Source organism: Trichogramma pretiosum, unplaced genomic scaffold (assembly GCF_000599845.2).
Source record: "Trichogramma pretiosum strain Unisexual culture from Peru unplaced genomic scaffold, Tpre_2.0 scaffold124, whole genome shotgun sequence".
NCBI lineage: Eukaryota > Metazoa > Arthropoda > Insecta > Hymenoptera > Trichogrammatidae > Trichogramma > Trichogramma pretiosum.
In genome coordinates, this window is record NW_019640803.1 from 164,425 (window position 1) to 180,293 (window position 15,869).

General features: G+C 39.0%; 2 protein-coding genes across 4 annotated transcripts; one reads left to right on the top strand and one right to left on the bottom strand.

Annotated features, from left to right (window-relative positions):
* Positions 1-6,822: 6,822 nt before the first annotated feature.
* On the bottom strand, positions 6,823-8,448 carry LOC106651901 (oocyte zinc finger protein XlCOF26-like). Its single transcript, XM_014370598.2, has 3 exons — positions 8,281-8,448; positions 8,091-8,208; positions 6,823-8,009 (listed from the first exon to the last, which is right to left on the bottom strand). The coding sequence occupies exons 1-3, from the start codon at positions 8,313-8,315 to the stop codon at positions 7,050-7,052; spliced, it is 1,113 nt and encodes a 370-aa protein (XP_014226084.1). The 5' UTR covers positions 8,316-8,448; the 3' UTR covers positions 6,823-7,049.
* Positions 8,449-9,885: 1,437 nt separating this feature from the next.
* On the top strand, positions 9,886-11,945 carry LOC106651786 (zinc finger protein OZF). 3 transcript variants are annotated; one of them, XM_023459462.1, is made up of 4 exons: positions 9,927-10,022; positions 10,088-10,218; positions 10,284-10,395; positions 10,461-11,943. In XM_023459462.1, exons 2-4 carry the CDS (start codon positions 10,184-10,186, stop codon positions 11,721-11,723), a joined length of 1,410 nt encoding a protein of 469 aa, XP_023315230.1. In that variant the 5' UTR covers positions 9,927-10,022; positions 10,088-10,183; the 3' UTR covers positions 11,724-11,943. The 3 variants fall into 3 exon arrangements, with proteins under 3 accessions (XP_023315232.1, XP_023315230.1, XP_023315228.1); XM_023459464.1 differs by lacking the exon at positions 10,088-10,218 and having other exon boundaries at positions 9,886-10,022; positions 10,461-11,945; XM_023459460.1 differs by lacking the exon at positions 9,927-10,022 and having other exon boundaries at positions 10,029-10,218.
* The last annotated feature ends 3,924 nt before the right edge of the window (positions 11,946-15,869 follow it).

Below are 15,869 nucleotides of genomic sequence, written 5' to 3' on the forward strand. Positions count from 1 at the left end.
TCAAAAAAAAAAAAGAAAAAAAACTAAAAACTGTCGATTCTCACACCGCAGCACTTTTTCACTCGCACATTTTGCCGCAAACACACATCGTTCGATGGCGAACGAGAAAATTCTCCCAAGTATTAAAAATCGATCGCGCAGACTCACATTGCCCATTTTCTTTTTCGGAGATGTGTCGTTCGTTCGGCGTCGCAGAGATAGAGAGAAAAAGACGAAGGAGAGAGACAAGGAAAAATAAATAGCTCGGACTAGTTAGTTGACTCTTGGATTCGAGCTCGATATACACGTAATTATCCAAAGCCCAAGTACCGACTTGTCTCTCGCTCTCTCTCTTCTCTCTTCCTCGATCGTCTCTTTCCTAGTTCGTCGTCGTTCTCTCTTATATACGTGTGTCTCCGAACCTGCGCTCGAAGAAGTGTAAGGACGTCTCCGGGTAGGACTTATATAGCAGGATGAGCCTTACGGCGTACTCCCCCACTCTTTGAAATAGGGACGAGGATAGGAAAGAGGGCCCGAGTGTGGCGATTCCCATATATACATACGTACGTGCGGAGTCAAAGCCCTGCTGCTGCTGCTGCTGCCGCTGCTGCCGAGACTTGTCTCTGCGTCCGTTCGTCGGTCTCTCTTCTTCTTCTTCTTCTTATGCATATATACTCTCTCTTAAGGCCGCGATCCTTATGGCTACCACCGCGCACACACGTACGACACACAATAATGCCCGCGCGAACTTGAATTACATACGCACCACAACCATTGACCACTCGAGATGACTCTATGATGACGATGATTAAACGTATACTAAAACTGGTGATTTGCGAGCTTGTATAACCTCGCGCGTTAATTCGATGAAAATCAACGGACGAAAATGCGTCCCTTGCACTTTTTGTTAGTCGCGGTGTCTCTCCCTCGCGGAATGCCAGAGATTAAGTAATCGATGCATTCCGCACGTGCTGTAAGACTATTACCGCGTCTCTTACGTGCACGCGCTCGGCGCGGGTGAGCTTTGACACGCGCCGGCATTCCGTCACTACTTTTTTTTTCCATCCTCGCTGTTTGTATTTTTTAAGAACGATTTTTTTTCAGTTCAATGCCCAATTCGGACTATTTTGTAGTAAGATTAACTCTATCGAGCTCGTGGGAAAATTAAGAAAGCACGAAAAATCGGTTTAAAGTTATTGAAGAAAGCGTCTTCGAACATTTTTGGAGGACTTACATCAATGGTAAATATAAATAGTGGTAATTCTTCTTTTCTAAAAAATTTAATAAAAATTAAGTATGATAGTCTGGCCTTTATAGTTTAGGTTTAACTTTGAAATAAGATTAGAATCTAATCTCAAATCTGTTCTTATTAATTACTCAAGTTTCATAAAATGTATTTCATGAAATGTTAAAATTAAAATTTTCATTTTTCATACCATAGCAATCTGGTATTTATAATAAAATAATGCCAAACATAATAATCGGCTTTCATCTTTCTGGGAGTCGTTTTAGAATACTTCATTTTAAAGACTAAAAAAATCTGAGAAGAAATCGACAAATCGTTAGAATTTCGACTAATTTAAAATATATAAGGCCAATTTATAAACAGATAAAGTTGTGACGGATTTGTAAACAATATTATCGTAAATAAACTGGAAGTTGCTTCTTGAACATGCTTTTAGCCTAAGCAGTTAGTATGAATGTCGACTTTAAATGTTACTCATTCAATTTCTGTGACGCTAAATAGAAAGATCGATCGTTTGATTGAAACACCAAAATGGATGAAAGTGTGAAGAGATCCGAAACAGTTATAACACAAGATAACTCAAGTGAACATAATATTGTGGCTTCAAATGGTAAAACAAACTTATGTAATATTTGTCAAAAGACATTTTTAAGAAAATCAAGCTTGATAAGACACCGAAACACAATTCACAATGAACAAAAAGATTACCCATGCAATAAATGTGAGAAGAAGTATAGCGAAAAAAGTAGTTTGATCAAACATCAAAAAATAGTCCACGAAGGTCGTAGAGATTTTCCATGTGACAAATGTGAAAAAAAATTTGGAGAACGAAGCCATTTGACCGAGCACCAAAAGACAGTACACGAAGGTCGAAAAGACTATGCATGTGACAATTGTGGGAGTGAATTTGGACGTAAGTCAGATTTGTCGAATCATCAAAGAACAGTTCACGAAGGTCGTAAAGATTTCGCATGTGGTAAATGTGAGAAAAAGTTTGGACATAAACCGCATTTGCTGATCCATCAAAGGACAGTCCATGAAGGTCGCAAAGATTACGCATGCGACAAATGCCAAAAGAAGTTTAAGCATAAACCGTTTGTGCTTATTCACCAAAGAACAGTCCATGAAGGTCACAAAGATTACGCATGCCCTAATTGCGAGAAGAAATTTGGACGAAAGGCGAACTTGATCAGGCACCAAAATGTAGTACACAAAAGTCGCAAAGATTACGCGTGTGACAAATGCGAGAAGAAATTTGGACACAAATCGCATTTGCTCTCCCATCAAAAGACAGTACACGAAGGTCGTAAAGATTTTGCGTGCGACAGTTGTGGGAAGGAATTTGGACAAAAAAGTAATTTGCTCAGCCACCAAAAGAGAGTCCATGAAGGTCGCAAAGATTACGGATGTGACAGGTGTGAAAAGAAATTTGGATCCAAAGCGTATTTGCTCAAACACCTAAAAATAGTCCACGAAGGTGGCAAAGATTACGCATGCAGTAAGTGTGAGAAGAAATTTGGCTATTCAAGCGGATTGATCAGACACAAAAAAAATGTCCACGAAGGTGGCAAAGATTACGTATGCATCGAGTGTGAGAAGAAATTTGGGCATCAATCAAATTTGATTAGGCACCAAAAAATTGACCACGAAAGTCGCTCGTACGCATGGGACATATGCGAGAAAAAATTCGGACAAAAGTCGGATTTGCTCACTCACCAAAAGATAGAACACGAAAGTCATAACGATGACACACGTAAAGAGTGCAAAAATAAATCTGCTACTCTGTTGAATTCGAGCAGCCTCGAAAAAACAGTCGATGGAATTTCGAGTGGCTACTTACCGGACGTGTGCCACGAATTGTCGTTACAAGCTCCCATGTTGACCCAAAATAGTGAAAAAGATTACGCAAGTGATTATTGTGAGACACAATTTGAGGTTCAAAGCACTTTTATCAGACAGCAAAACTCAGTCTCCGAAGGTCATGAGGGTGATGCACCGAAAAATGAAATTCTCAGTGACTTATACTTTCCGGTCACGTGCAATGAGTGGTACTTAGAAATTCCTAATTTTACCCATCTACCAAAAAATATTTTCGAAGGTGAAGAACTATGAAAGATTAAGTATATATTAGATAGGATAAAGTTTTTCATATAAACGCAAATTTGTAAACAACATCAGATTTTCTTGTGAGGTCAACATTTTTGCATGTAACTATTAACAAATTGGAAATCAATGAACATCGTAAATCTCATTCTTCATAACACTTCATTAATTCTCAAACTTGAAGAAAACGAGATTTCTTAAATGGTCAAAGATAAAAGTAAATTTTAGAATATATTGACACTCGAACTATTTTGAATTAAATAAAATGAAGTTTTATTTAAGTCATCTGTTCATAGTACATTTAATAAACGAGAGAACGATTGTAAAGTAAGACACATCTATCTGATGGAAATTATTTTTTCCAATTGACTTTCAATGATTAAAATCTTCTTGAATAAAAATGAAAATTGCGATCGAACTTTTTGTTATTCATAAAATAGTATGGTATGAAAAGTCATGAGTTTTAGAAGAATTCCTGCGGACGAAAAGTCAAGCGTACGAGCCAAAAAAAGCAGACTAAAACGGAGACGAGGAAAGAGAGCGGAAGAGGAAAGAGTACAACGATTTTACAAAACGTTTAGAGACGCGCGTATAATGGTCTCGGTCACGCGCGTAAAAAAATAAATGAATAAAAGTGTAACGAGGACAATTCAACTATTTGAGTATTTGTAAAACTCTATTTCAAAAAAATTTCCATTCATTTTATGGAAAATCGTACCACTCACCTATCACGTAAAAACGTAAAATTTTGTGTTGTAGTTTGAAATTATGTAACCAAAAAAAGACAATACGTTACGTACAGAAATAAAACCCTTTGAACGAATTTAAAAAGTGACTAATAAATATTTTTCATGAAATAATAGATGACGTCAAAGGTCCCCCCCGTGAAACCTTTTAAAGAAATATTCATTCCAAATCTCATTAACACGAAGTTGAATTATTTTGTTTTCTGCTGCACGCAGCTTTGGCTTCGTCCTCTCGCGCGAATCTGCATCCATTATAAAAATTACTAGAAGCTTACACAGAAAATAACGAATTCAAAGTCAAAATGGTGTCGTACAAAAAAATATCATACAATTGTTTATGTTAAAAAATCGAAAAAGCACTCGTCACATTACGAGGCGCCACTTTTGTACGGTATTATATTTAAATATATAAAAAAAGCTCGCCCGAGCAGTGTACAGTCTCATCGTCGAAACGCGCAATTTTTCATCAATTCAATGCCCGACAATAACTATCGTCGATTATTATTTTATGAAAAACAATTTGCGCTTTTGAATAATTCTACATTATAATCGTTCGACAATGGGGAAAAGAAAAATAATTTTTTTTCTCGATACAATTCTCGTCGCTGCTGCTGCTTGGTCCCCCCATTCGCTATCGTGAAAAGCGAAATGTTTAACGATGCCACTGCCTCTAGGTATAGTGGATTTATAACGATGTCTCTTTTTATCCGCTCTCATTTATATTTTCATAAATCGGAGTTTTTATACAAAAAAAAAAAAGAAGAAGAAGGAGAAAGAGAGGAAACTTTATGTTCGCTGCCGTATATATTCGCGCGCGCGGTGCAGTGAGAAATTCCACCGAGTCTCTCTCTCTCTCTCTCTTTCTCTCTCGAGTCACGGATGTCAACTAAAAGCCCATTATAGAAAATGTGTGTGTGTATGTGTGTGCGCTGCACTATAGCAGTATATATAGCCGCGGAGCGTAGATGCAGCTTAGACATATTTGATACAAAGGTAAAGTGTATGTGTATACATGCTCTATACATACAGTTTATGTGTGAGTGTGTTTGTACACACATATATAGAGGAGTTTGCAGCCTCATCTTTGCACCCTTGAGTGAAGAAAGAGAGAGTGAATGCGCATCTATGTGTGTGTGTGTGTGTGTGTGTACAGGAGCTTGTCTCTCTCTCTCTCTCTCTCTCTTTCGGCTTAATTAAAGTAAGCTCGTAGGCAGCAGCAGCATCTGCAGCAGATGCGCTGGCTTGTATTTACGTACTAGTATATACGCAAACAGCAGCAGCAGGAGCAGAGCAGCAGCAGTGCAGAAGCTGCAGAAGCAGAAGATCTCTCAAGCCGATCAGTGCGCGCGAACCCGTCGACGGGTCTCTTTTCTACTTCTCTCTCTCTCTTTCTCTTCTCTTTCGTATATATATACCAACATAAGCGCACGTTGAAACATTCTAAACGCGGCCCGTACGGAGGAGCTCTAGCTCTAAGGCCTTAACTGCGTTCGAGTTGTTGCTGCTGCTGCTGCTGCTGCAGTATATCGGAGGAATGTGTTCTAGGCTATATTGGCGCACCCTCGCACTCGAGAAAGAGTATATAGAAAAGTAATAGTAGTAGTTGAGGCGAAGAGGGGAAGCAACGATAAAGAAGAAGAAGAAGAAGAAGCTCGGAAGAAAAAGATTAGACATCTGGCGAGCCAAGTAGAGAGAGAGAGAGAGAGAGAGTAAGAAACACAGGCGCAGGCTATATTATATGAGCACCACAGGCAACAGCAGCAGCGGCAACGCAGTAGCAGTAAACGAAGAACTTTACAGATTTTTCGATTTCTGTTGTAAGGTATATATACAACACGCGCACGCGGCAAAATCTTATTGAACAGAGTGCACAGCTGGAAAATGAGCTACGCAATGCAATGTAGGCGGCTGCGCATCCCGTTTGAAAGTCGACCATGCCAATGAAAAAAAAGATGACCGTCGTTACGTACTCCATGATCCAAAATATTTCCTTTTTTTTCTCGAGCTTAATTACGAATATTAATACGCAGTACGTGCAAGCGTGTCATACGAAGGTAACAATTTTGATGTCGTACAATTCCGTTGAATTTTTTGTGTGAAGAATTAGCTATCTCGATTGATTATGGGAATCATGTAAGTTGGTCAAGCTCTCTCGAGCAACTTTTGTTCGATTTAACGATTTATCTCCAACGAGCTTCGTAGCGTGAAAAAGCGTGTTTGTTAAATCAGAAGCTTTTAGAGGGTAAAGATACTCTATTTTGCTAATTTTTCTCTAAGCTTACTACTCTAAAAACAATCGTGTGCTGAATAACGTAAAAAATTTCAGATCGATTTAATTTTAATAGACGTAAGTGATGAAACAAAACTTGGAGAGTTTAGAACGAGCGAAGAGCGCTGAAAAGTGATTGGAATTATAAAATTGACATCCACTTAAAGGGTTCAAAATTTTATTAGAATTATAATTAATAATATACTTTATTGTACTCAAAACATTTATTAATTGCTTCGAATTCATGAACATTGTTTTTACATCATTAGATATCATAGAAGGTTTTAGTAATATTATTGCAAATAAAAAGTTTTCAATTAGTCTTCCGAATAATTACATTAAATTTTATACGTTTACCAAGTTATAATGCGTAAGTGATTCACCGAATCAATATAGGCTTTGAGATTATGCCTCGTTGAGAATTTCTATCCGCATATATTACATTTTTAGTTAACACTATATCATGCGTTGATTTAGCATGCCTATTCAGATGACCCTTATATAAACATCTTTCCGCGTATATCGCAGAAATGTGCAATTTAATTATGTACCGCGTTAACGTGTTTTCTGAGATTAAATTTACAAACAAATGATTTTCCGCATAAAATGATTGCATGCGAAATCTTTTTATGAATCGAATTTATATGGATTTGAAGAATATCTTTTCCTTTGAATGTCTTGCCGCTAATATCACATGCATATATGTTTATTTAACACCATCGTGCGCCGGAATGATATGGATTTTGAGATAATTCTTACTTTTGAATTTCTTTCCACATACAACACATTCATGAGTGATTTTAGTATGCACTGCGTCAATGTGAGTTTTGAGATTACCTTTATATGAAAATATCTTTCCACAAATATCACATTCGTGAGTGACACCGTTGTGCGCCGAATCGATATGTTGTTTGAGATTGCTTTTCGTTAAAAATTTCTTTCTGCATGTATCACAAGTAGGTGCGACATCATTGTGCATTATATCGATGTGGGCTTTAAGAATACTCTTCTTTGTGAATTTCTTTTCGCACAAATCACATGCATGAGTGGTACCTAAGTGCACCGAATCGATGTGGATTCTGAGATTAGCCTTACTTGTAAATTTTTTTCCGCATATGTCACATGCACATTTGACACCATTATGTACTGTATTGATGTGAGTTTTGAGATAACTTTTTTGAGTGAATGACTTTCCGCACGTATTGCATGCATGTGTAACACCATCATGCCTTGATTTAACGTGTCTATTCAGAGTAAACTTGTGTTTAAACGTCTTTCCACATGTTTTGCATGTATGGACTGCACCACTATGCACCGTACTCATGTGGGTTTTGAGGTTATGTTCATTGGTTAACTTTTTTGTTATTCCCCTTTTTTTATTTTGATCGGCAAGTTCAAAGTCGAGATTCAAGTTCGGTTCTTCTACATTGTAACCAACAAATTCTTGTTTCACATCTTCTGCCGTTTCTATTTTAATTACATTTTTAGTTTCACAACCGTGAATATCCTTTACATTTCTCGAGTGATTAGGGGTATAATGGTCAATTTTCTTAATTTCTAATAAATCCTTGTTGGGCTTAACGTCTTCACATTCAACAACGATTTCCACTTCGTCATCAAATTTTATTTCATGTTTAATGTCACATTTTGGAAGTGTATCGACCGCCTGTGGAAAAATCAAAGCTTTTTTAGAATTTTCATTAAAAAACAACTTCAATATCAGTTAAATTTAATTATCAACACTTACCGAATTTTCTCGAGGAAATGGTAAGAGTCGAAAGTTTTCCAGATCAGGTTTCTCGTCAGTCATTACACCTTCATTTTCAATAAGTGGTACATCAGTAGCAGCAGGCTCCTCTTTTACTCTGAAATAACCTCAATCGGATCAAGTATTTTGTCATAATATCTTTATATCCCTTTCCAAAAATGAAAATTACCTGATAGCACCATTGAATAAACCACTGGATTCCATCTTTCGCCAAAAATTCGTTAATAATTTACCTCACTTTGATGATTTTACACATCAAACTACAAGATGCATATAGAAAGACTGATGAACAGTGATATGCTCTGCTCATCGGCAATTGGAAAAACTATGCGTCTGTGCGAATGTTGCGTATACGACTAGCTCAGCAGCACGGCTCTCCGACTATGTATCTCTGCAGCATGCACGGCAAAACATCAAGACGGGCGAACGCGAAGGTCGCGCGAAGTAAACAACCAAACGAGCACAGCTCTGAACTTTTCACCAGTTTTTTTCGTGTATTTAGCTTGAATTTCATTTTCAAAATTTTCGAAATTTATTCAATATATACGAAGTAGACATTATAGGATCGACGAAGAATTGACATTATGTATCTTCAGTTTCATAAATATAATCTATATTTTTCTTGAGAAATTAAAAAATGATTCGCTGGTGCGCAAAACGGTGCGCTATTTGTTATTCCGCAAAATCTCGTGTCGTCATCGTCGTGTACACAAACATACCTATAAGTTTTATGCACGAAGCACATGGCGTTTATATATAAACACGTATATACCTCGCGAGTCGTGCAGAATGAATGAATTGGCTCGAGCTCGTTCCATGTGCGCTTGGATATATAATACGCGCGATCTAAAATGCGACCACTCCATACACACACATATACACACACAGCCGTATTATACGGTGCATTGTATTAATAGCAGTTCCTTTATAAACACGCACACATCCTTGAACGATAAGATATGCGCGAAATTACACGTGTATATAATATAATATACACGTATAGCCGAGGAGGAGGCTATAGCGGTCAGCTCTGAACGCGCTGACTACATTATCTCTCGCTTTAACTCTGCGCGCGGTACCATAGTGATATATATCCGCGCGTTGATACCGAGCCGTGTGCACTTAATGCGTCTGGGCGACTGACTTATTAATGAAAACGGAACGTAAAAAAAAAACCAGAGTAGCCCGTGCAAGTAATCCTCGAACGACGACGTATAAAAATCGGTTGGAGGAAGCACGAAATAACGATCGCGCGCGACTTTGCGTGCCCGCTCGCGTATACGTGTGTTTGCGCACGATTATAATATGTAGAGAAGAAAACGTCTTGAAGAGGGTTGACTCGCTTCTTCTTCTTCCTCTTCTTCTTGAGCGGAAGGGCTCACCCGTGAGTACATATCGCTGGATATACATTATAAGTCGGAGTAGCTGAGCGCGGATTTTTCATGCGGCGCTACACATACAAAACGCCCACGTGAGCGCGTGTGCGAGATCGTCTCGTTGCGGCGCGGTTTCTGTCTCTCTCTCTCTCTCCGCAGAGCTATGCGTTTGCTTATACATTACATGCGGTGCGCGACATGTGTGTGCATATAATATAGGTACGTGTACCGTACGTGAATATTGCTGTTTGCAGACGCGTTATACTTACGTATATGGTCGATTCTCTGGGAAATCGGATGTCCGAGATAAACTTTTTTTTTTTTTGATGGCATGAAAAACTTATTATAGGATGATTTAATATTAATTATTATAGGATGATTTAATGCTGAACTGTTTACTCAAGTTTTCAAGTCAATGTTATTGAATGAAATTCAAATTAGTTCGCTCGACATCGTAACAGACACAGTAGTCGTCAACGAAATTCTGAGCAATTAAGAACATGGATCCCAATAGTACATTTGATTCTGCTATCAGGTAATTTTCAATTTTAAAATAAAAGATCCCCGAAATTCGTTACTCAAGTTATTCGTTCACTCAAGTTTTCAAGTCAATGTTATTGAATGAAATTCAAATTAGTTCGCTCGACATCGTAACAGACACAGTAGTCGTCAACGAAATTCTGAGCAATTAAGAACATGGATCCCAATAGTACATTTGATTCTGCTATCAGGTAATTTTCAATTTTAAAATAAAAGATCCCCGAAATACCTAATTCGATCGAATTTTATACTTTAGAATAAAAAAGGAACCCATCGATGCATCGCTCATTGAATATGATAACAATGTGATTGACAAGCCCCCCGATGTTGAAAATTTTCAATTCTCAAGACTTCAGCGAGTATATTCGGTAAGATTCATGATATGATAAAAATTTTTTATAAAATCTTTAACGTAACTTCATGTTTGTTACAGACGCTTCAAGAATGTAACGAAAATCATAATAATGGACTTGACGAAATCAAAGTTGAAATCGAATGTAGGGACGTGAAGCCCGAATTTAATTTATTAGCAGTTACAAAAATTGAGGATTGTACTCAACATCGATTGCAGCACACGATATATAGCGACGACTACACGAGTCAAAACATCATAAAAATAGAGACTGTGAGTAAAATAAAAGAAGAAATCAATTCAAATTTCGATCTTGAACTTAACGAGAGAAACAAAAAGACCGAAAAGCTCAACAATATCGATAGAGTCAAAACCAACATTGGTATGATGCATAGTGGAGCAGTCTATTTATGCAAAACATGCGGAAAGACGTTTAAACGCAAATTCAATCTGGATAGGCATGTTAAATCAACGCATGATGGGGTTACACTACATAAATGCATTACATGTGAAAATACGTTTAAGTACAAGTTCAATCTGGACAAGCATGTTAAATCAACGCACAATGTTGTTACATATGCATGTAATACATGCGGAAAGTCATTTTCACGAAAATTTAGTCTCAAAGTCCACATCGATTCAGTGCACAATTGTGTTACACATACATGCATTACGTGTGGAAAGATGTTTAAAAGCAAGTTCAATCTGGATAGGCATGTTAAATCAACGCATGATGGTGTTACATATGAATGCGATACGTGTGGAAAGAAGTTTACGCAAAAGGAAAATCTCAAAACTCACATCAATACGTTACATAATGGTGTCAAATTTGCATGTGACATATGCGGAAAAAAACTTAAAAATAAGAGTTATCTCAAAACTCACATCGATTCGGTGCATCTAGGTACCACTCATGCATGTGATTTGTGCGAAAAGAAATTCACACAGAAGCGTAATCTTAAAGCCCACATCGATATGATGCACAATGGTGTCGCACCTACTTGTGATATATGCAGGAAGAAATTTTCAACGAAAAGCAGTCTCAAACAACATATCGATTCGGTGCACTACGGTGTCACTCACGAATGTGATATTTGTGGAAAGATATTTTCACATAAAGGTAATCTCAAACATCACATAGATGCGGTGCATAATGGAATCATACACTCATGCGATAGATGTGATAAGACTTTTAAACGTAAGGACAAGCTGAAGATCCACATCGATTTGGTTCATCAATGTTCGACTCACACTTGTGGAGAATGCGGAAAAAATTTCGGACGAAAAAAAAATCTCTTTGCCCACATGGATATGGCACATCGCTCTCGTATAACTACCCGATAAATACATAAAATGTATGTTTAATTGTGTAAAAAATGACAATTTGAGATTTTGTATATTTGTTCAAAATTCCAAAAGTTTAACAATTTTCATTTATTACAAATGAGAATACGAATATGAATTTTTGCTATCTTATGTTATCTCAATGCTCAAAAAGCAACACTCAAATTTTGAAAAAAAAATTAATAAATTTTTGGTCATAAAAGAATCATACTACTTACTATAAATCAATCTAAACATCTGTATTTAAAAATTTTTAGGTTTCACGTTAAATTCTATTAATAAATTGTTCAATGACTATTTCCAGTAATATCCTTAGTTTCTGCTTACATTTGTCAGTATCTTATCCAATGTATCATAAACCTTTAGCAAGCTTCATCATTTTCGTTTATCTATACTCCCGGCACGATTGGCCACGTGGATTTTCGGCATTTGCCCGGTGGGCCTTTACTGAAGAATGTTAAAATTTTTAAGGTACCTGAGCCGCAAGAGAACCCTATAGTCTGACATTGACTCCCTAACTAAATGATTTGACTCTTTCATCTATTGAGCTTTTGCAACGACACTTGATGTTTTCTTTTTCAAGACAGAAGATTATGAACTGCTATCAGATAGGATGGAATTCATTAGTCAAAAATTGATCTACCCATGGAAGAGCATCCTGTCACATACCTGTATTGCGCCTACAAGTTCACTTCGCCAGTTTGTTCTAAATTGTTTCAAATAGTAGCCATAAGCATGAAAATTTTTGGATAAATGTCAGTTTTTTTTGCCTCTGAACAAGGGTGATAAACGATCTCGAAAATTCTATTAAAATTTATAAACATGTACGATACGAAAAACAACAAGTTTTTCATGCCAACGGAAGAAAAAAATTTGATCGATCATTCGATTTCACAGAGAATCGGCCATATACCCACGTATACGAGCATAATATATAAGTTTTACCGTACATATATAGCTACGGTGGCAGATAGGAATAATGCATGTAATGCCTCAAAAGAAGAAGAAGAAGAAAAAGAAAGAGAAAAAATACGCTGCATCTTCGCGAGTAGGCAAACTACGCGACCATATCGGTCATCACTGCTGCTGCTGTACACTGCAGCAGCAACCACCACCGCCGCCACCAAGCGCGCGAGCTTCCGCATTATATCGCGGCAAAAAGAGGATGAAAAGGTAAAATAAGCGCGCGCGCGCGCGTGCGGCCCTCGCCTGTGTGACAGCTCGCTGAATATGCGGCTCGAGCTTTCAGTGATATGCGCGCTATGTGTGTGTCGTTGTGATGCATTCGCTTGCATCTATTTATGACGTATGTATATAAAGACCAGTCGCGCTGTGTATTTATATAATTTTTTTCCCCTCCTATTTTGCCCCGGTCTTGTAAATGGACTCCTTTTCTTCTGTCTTTTTTTTCTCGTTCTTTTTTTCTTCGTTGCTGTACATTTACGGGTAACAATGCGCCTAGTTTACGTAAAGCGCCGCGCGCGTCTCTCGCGGATAGAGCACCGAATGCGCGCAGCAGCTTCGATACAATTACTCGCGATGGTGTGCATAAATGAATGCGCATACGCAGTTTACGGACGTTTCGCTGCGCGGCACGGCAAGTATATTTACAAAATAAGCAGCGCCACAAGTTTACATTATAATAATATCGCACAATGCGTGCACAAAACGCGACGATGTGCAGCGGCGAATCAATTATGTCTCGATTGCGGAGAGTTGCTCAATTATATATTTATAAAATTTATGGCGCGAAATTCGCGCGCGCGTAAAATGTAATATCATTGCGTAAATCGATTTTCTCCAAAATGCGTGGAAAATCTCTCTCGACGCCGATGAATACTTTATAAAATCTTTCGCACGACGCGCGCATCCACGTATACGTACGTGCGTTATCTGAAAACGTTATAATGCGCGAAACGCATATAACGTAGCGCTATATACACGAAATCGTCGAAGGTATACAATTTATGAATTTTTAATGAAGCGCTATGTGCACAGAGCTTACGCGGGCTTGCCTCGGATTCGCAAGCCATGTATACCTACGCACGTATATACCCACGCGTATGCTTTATACATGTGTTGATAAAATAAACAAAACTCTTCAGGGAGAAAGAGAGAGAGGGATAGATCTAGAGGGAAAGAGAAACAAGTTTCGGTGCAAATATACGTAACGTACGGCGTTGGCAATATTTATTTACAATTATTCGCGCGCAAAATCGAGTTACTAAGCATTTAATTACGAGTACGAGCAAATATGTACTCCGCGCGTGACGCGTGTGTAGTATGGAGCACATCATTGTATACGATGCAACGACTGTGCGTGAGCGTATAACTTATATGCACGTTCATATGTGCGTGCGAGGGTGTGTGTGTGTGTGTGTATAGTCAAGACTTTGGAGAGATTTTCCGATCCGGATTGGAAAATAAAAGAAGAAAAAAAAGTTTATTTTTTTCAAAGACGCACAAAGTTATAATTCAACGGCCGATACATAACATAGGTATCGGGAAACGATCGGCTGCGAACTTGGGGACTTGTCTCTAGCGAAGCATGCATCGACTAACGTCTTGTACACAGACAGACGCGATCTTGTACTCGCGCACTAAACGTATATATTATGTAAAGCACACGAGCTTACAACAAGTGTGACACGTGGTCCCATGTGTGTGTGTACGCGTTTACACATATACGAGCTTATATACTTGTTGCAAGCTCTCGCACATAACTGCCTTTGCCGCGACGAACTTTGCACGTGTATTGGCACTCGAGCGCACGCTAAACACACACACACACACACACACACACACACACAAGACAGAGTCACCTAAGCAGACACACATACATGCGTGCGCGCAGCGAAGTTTCGTTAATGTTAAACAGAATAACCGTAAATATTTAAGTTTGGTAAAATTGTCGGTACGTGCGTATAGCGCAGGTGGCTCTAAAGGTGTGTACGTGTGTATACATAGGTGCAGTGCAGAAGAGGAGAAAAAGGTTTTCCATCGGTCGAGTTTCACGCATTTGTGTAACGGAGAGACAGGGAGTGAGAAAGAATGAGAGTCAAATAGAGCAGGTTCCGGTTGAAAAAGAGAGAGAGACGTAAATCAACGGTTGGTCTCTCTGGCTCGCGCGCACACACCTCGCACCGAGAGCTCCATGAAGGGATCTAGCTGTAATACACATGTACTGTATAAAGCTCTGCACTTTTTCCACGGCAATTCGTAGCAGCCGCAGCAGCAGCAGCAGCGCTTTAAAGAAAAAGCATTGGGCTATACACGGACTAGACGCGCCAGGCATAAATCGCGCGTCCGTCAACAAATCTTCCGGATATATGTATGTTATGCTATGCGCTTGGGTCAACAACTACGGCGCAAGAGCTAACTCGGAATAGTGAAGTGAAGTGTGCAAAAAGTGAGAGAGAGAGACGTTATGCGCGGCGCGCGTAGTAATGTGGAGTCGGTGCACGCGCGCGCCCAAGATCCTTTCGAGTGCAGGACGTATTACACATATAGAAACGAAGAAAAAAAGCTCCGAGTTCGTCCGTGCGCGGTGTCTTATAATACGCGCGCGGGTCCTTATGTATACGAATGTATTGTAGCTCCGACTTATTTGTACAGTTGTTGTTGTTGTTGTTGTTGTTGTTACATTTGTAACGCAGCAGCAGCAGCAGCATCCCTAATCCTTTTTGTTATCTTGACAGTTTTAGCCTTTTTACCTCTCGTCTTTTTCCCGAAGAAAACGCGAGAAATCCGCTCTTCTTCCTGTCTCTCTCTCTCTCTCGTTCGTGTTACATAGACATTCGTACGCCCACACGTGTGCGTTCGCGCGGGCGCACTCAATGGAGCAAAGTAAAGCGAGGCAACGAGCTGCGCGCTGCAAAGAATAGAAAGAAAAGAAGTCGCGAGAGAAGAGTCGAAGTGCCTCGCGCGCACAACTGCACAAACACAACAGGGCAGTACGTCGGTTTTGCTCGCGCGAGTCGAGTAGATTTCCTGGGCGCGCGCGCGCGCGAGAAGAGAATGAGAGCGAGAGCTGTGCGAAACAGTAGTATATATAGTAATAGTGGCTGCTGCTGCTCTCTTGTACAGCAACAGCACATAACTCCGCGGCGGAAAACAGGATCGCGCGCGCCGCTGTCAGCTTCTTAT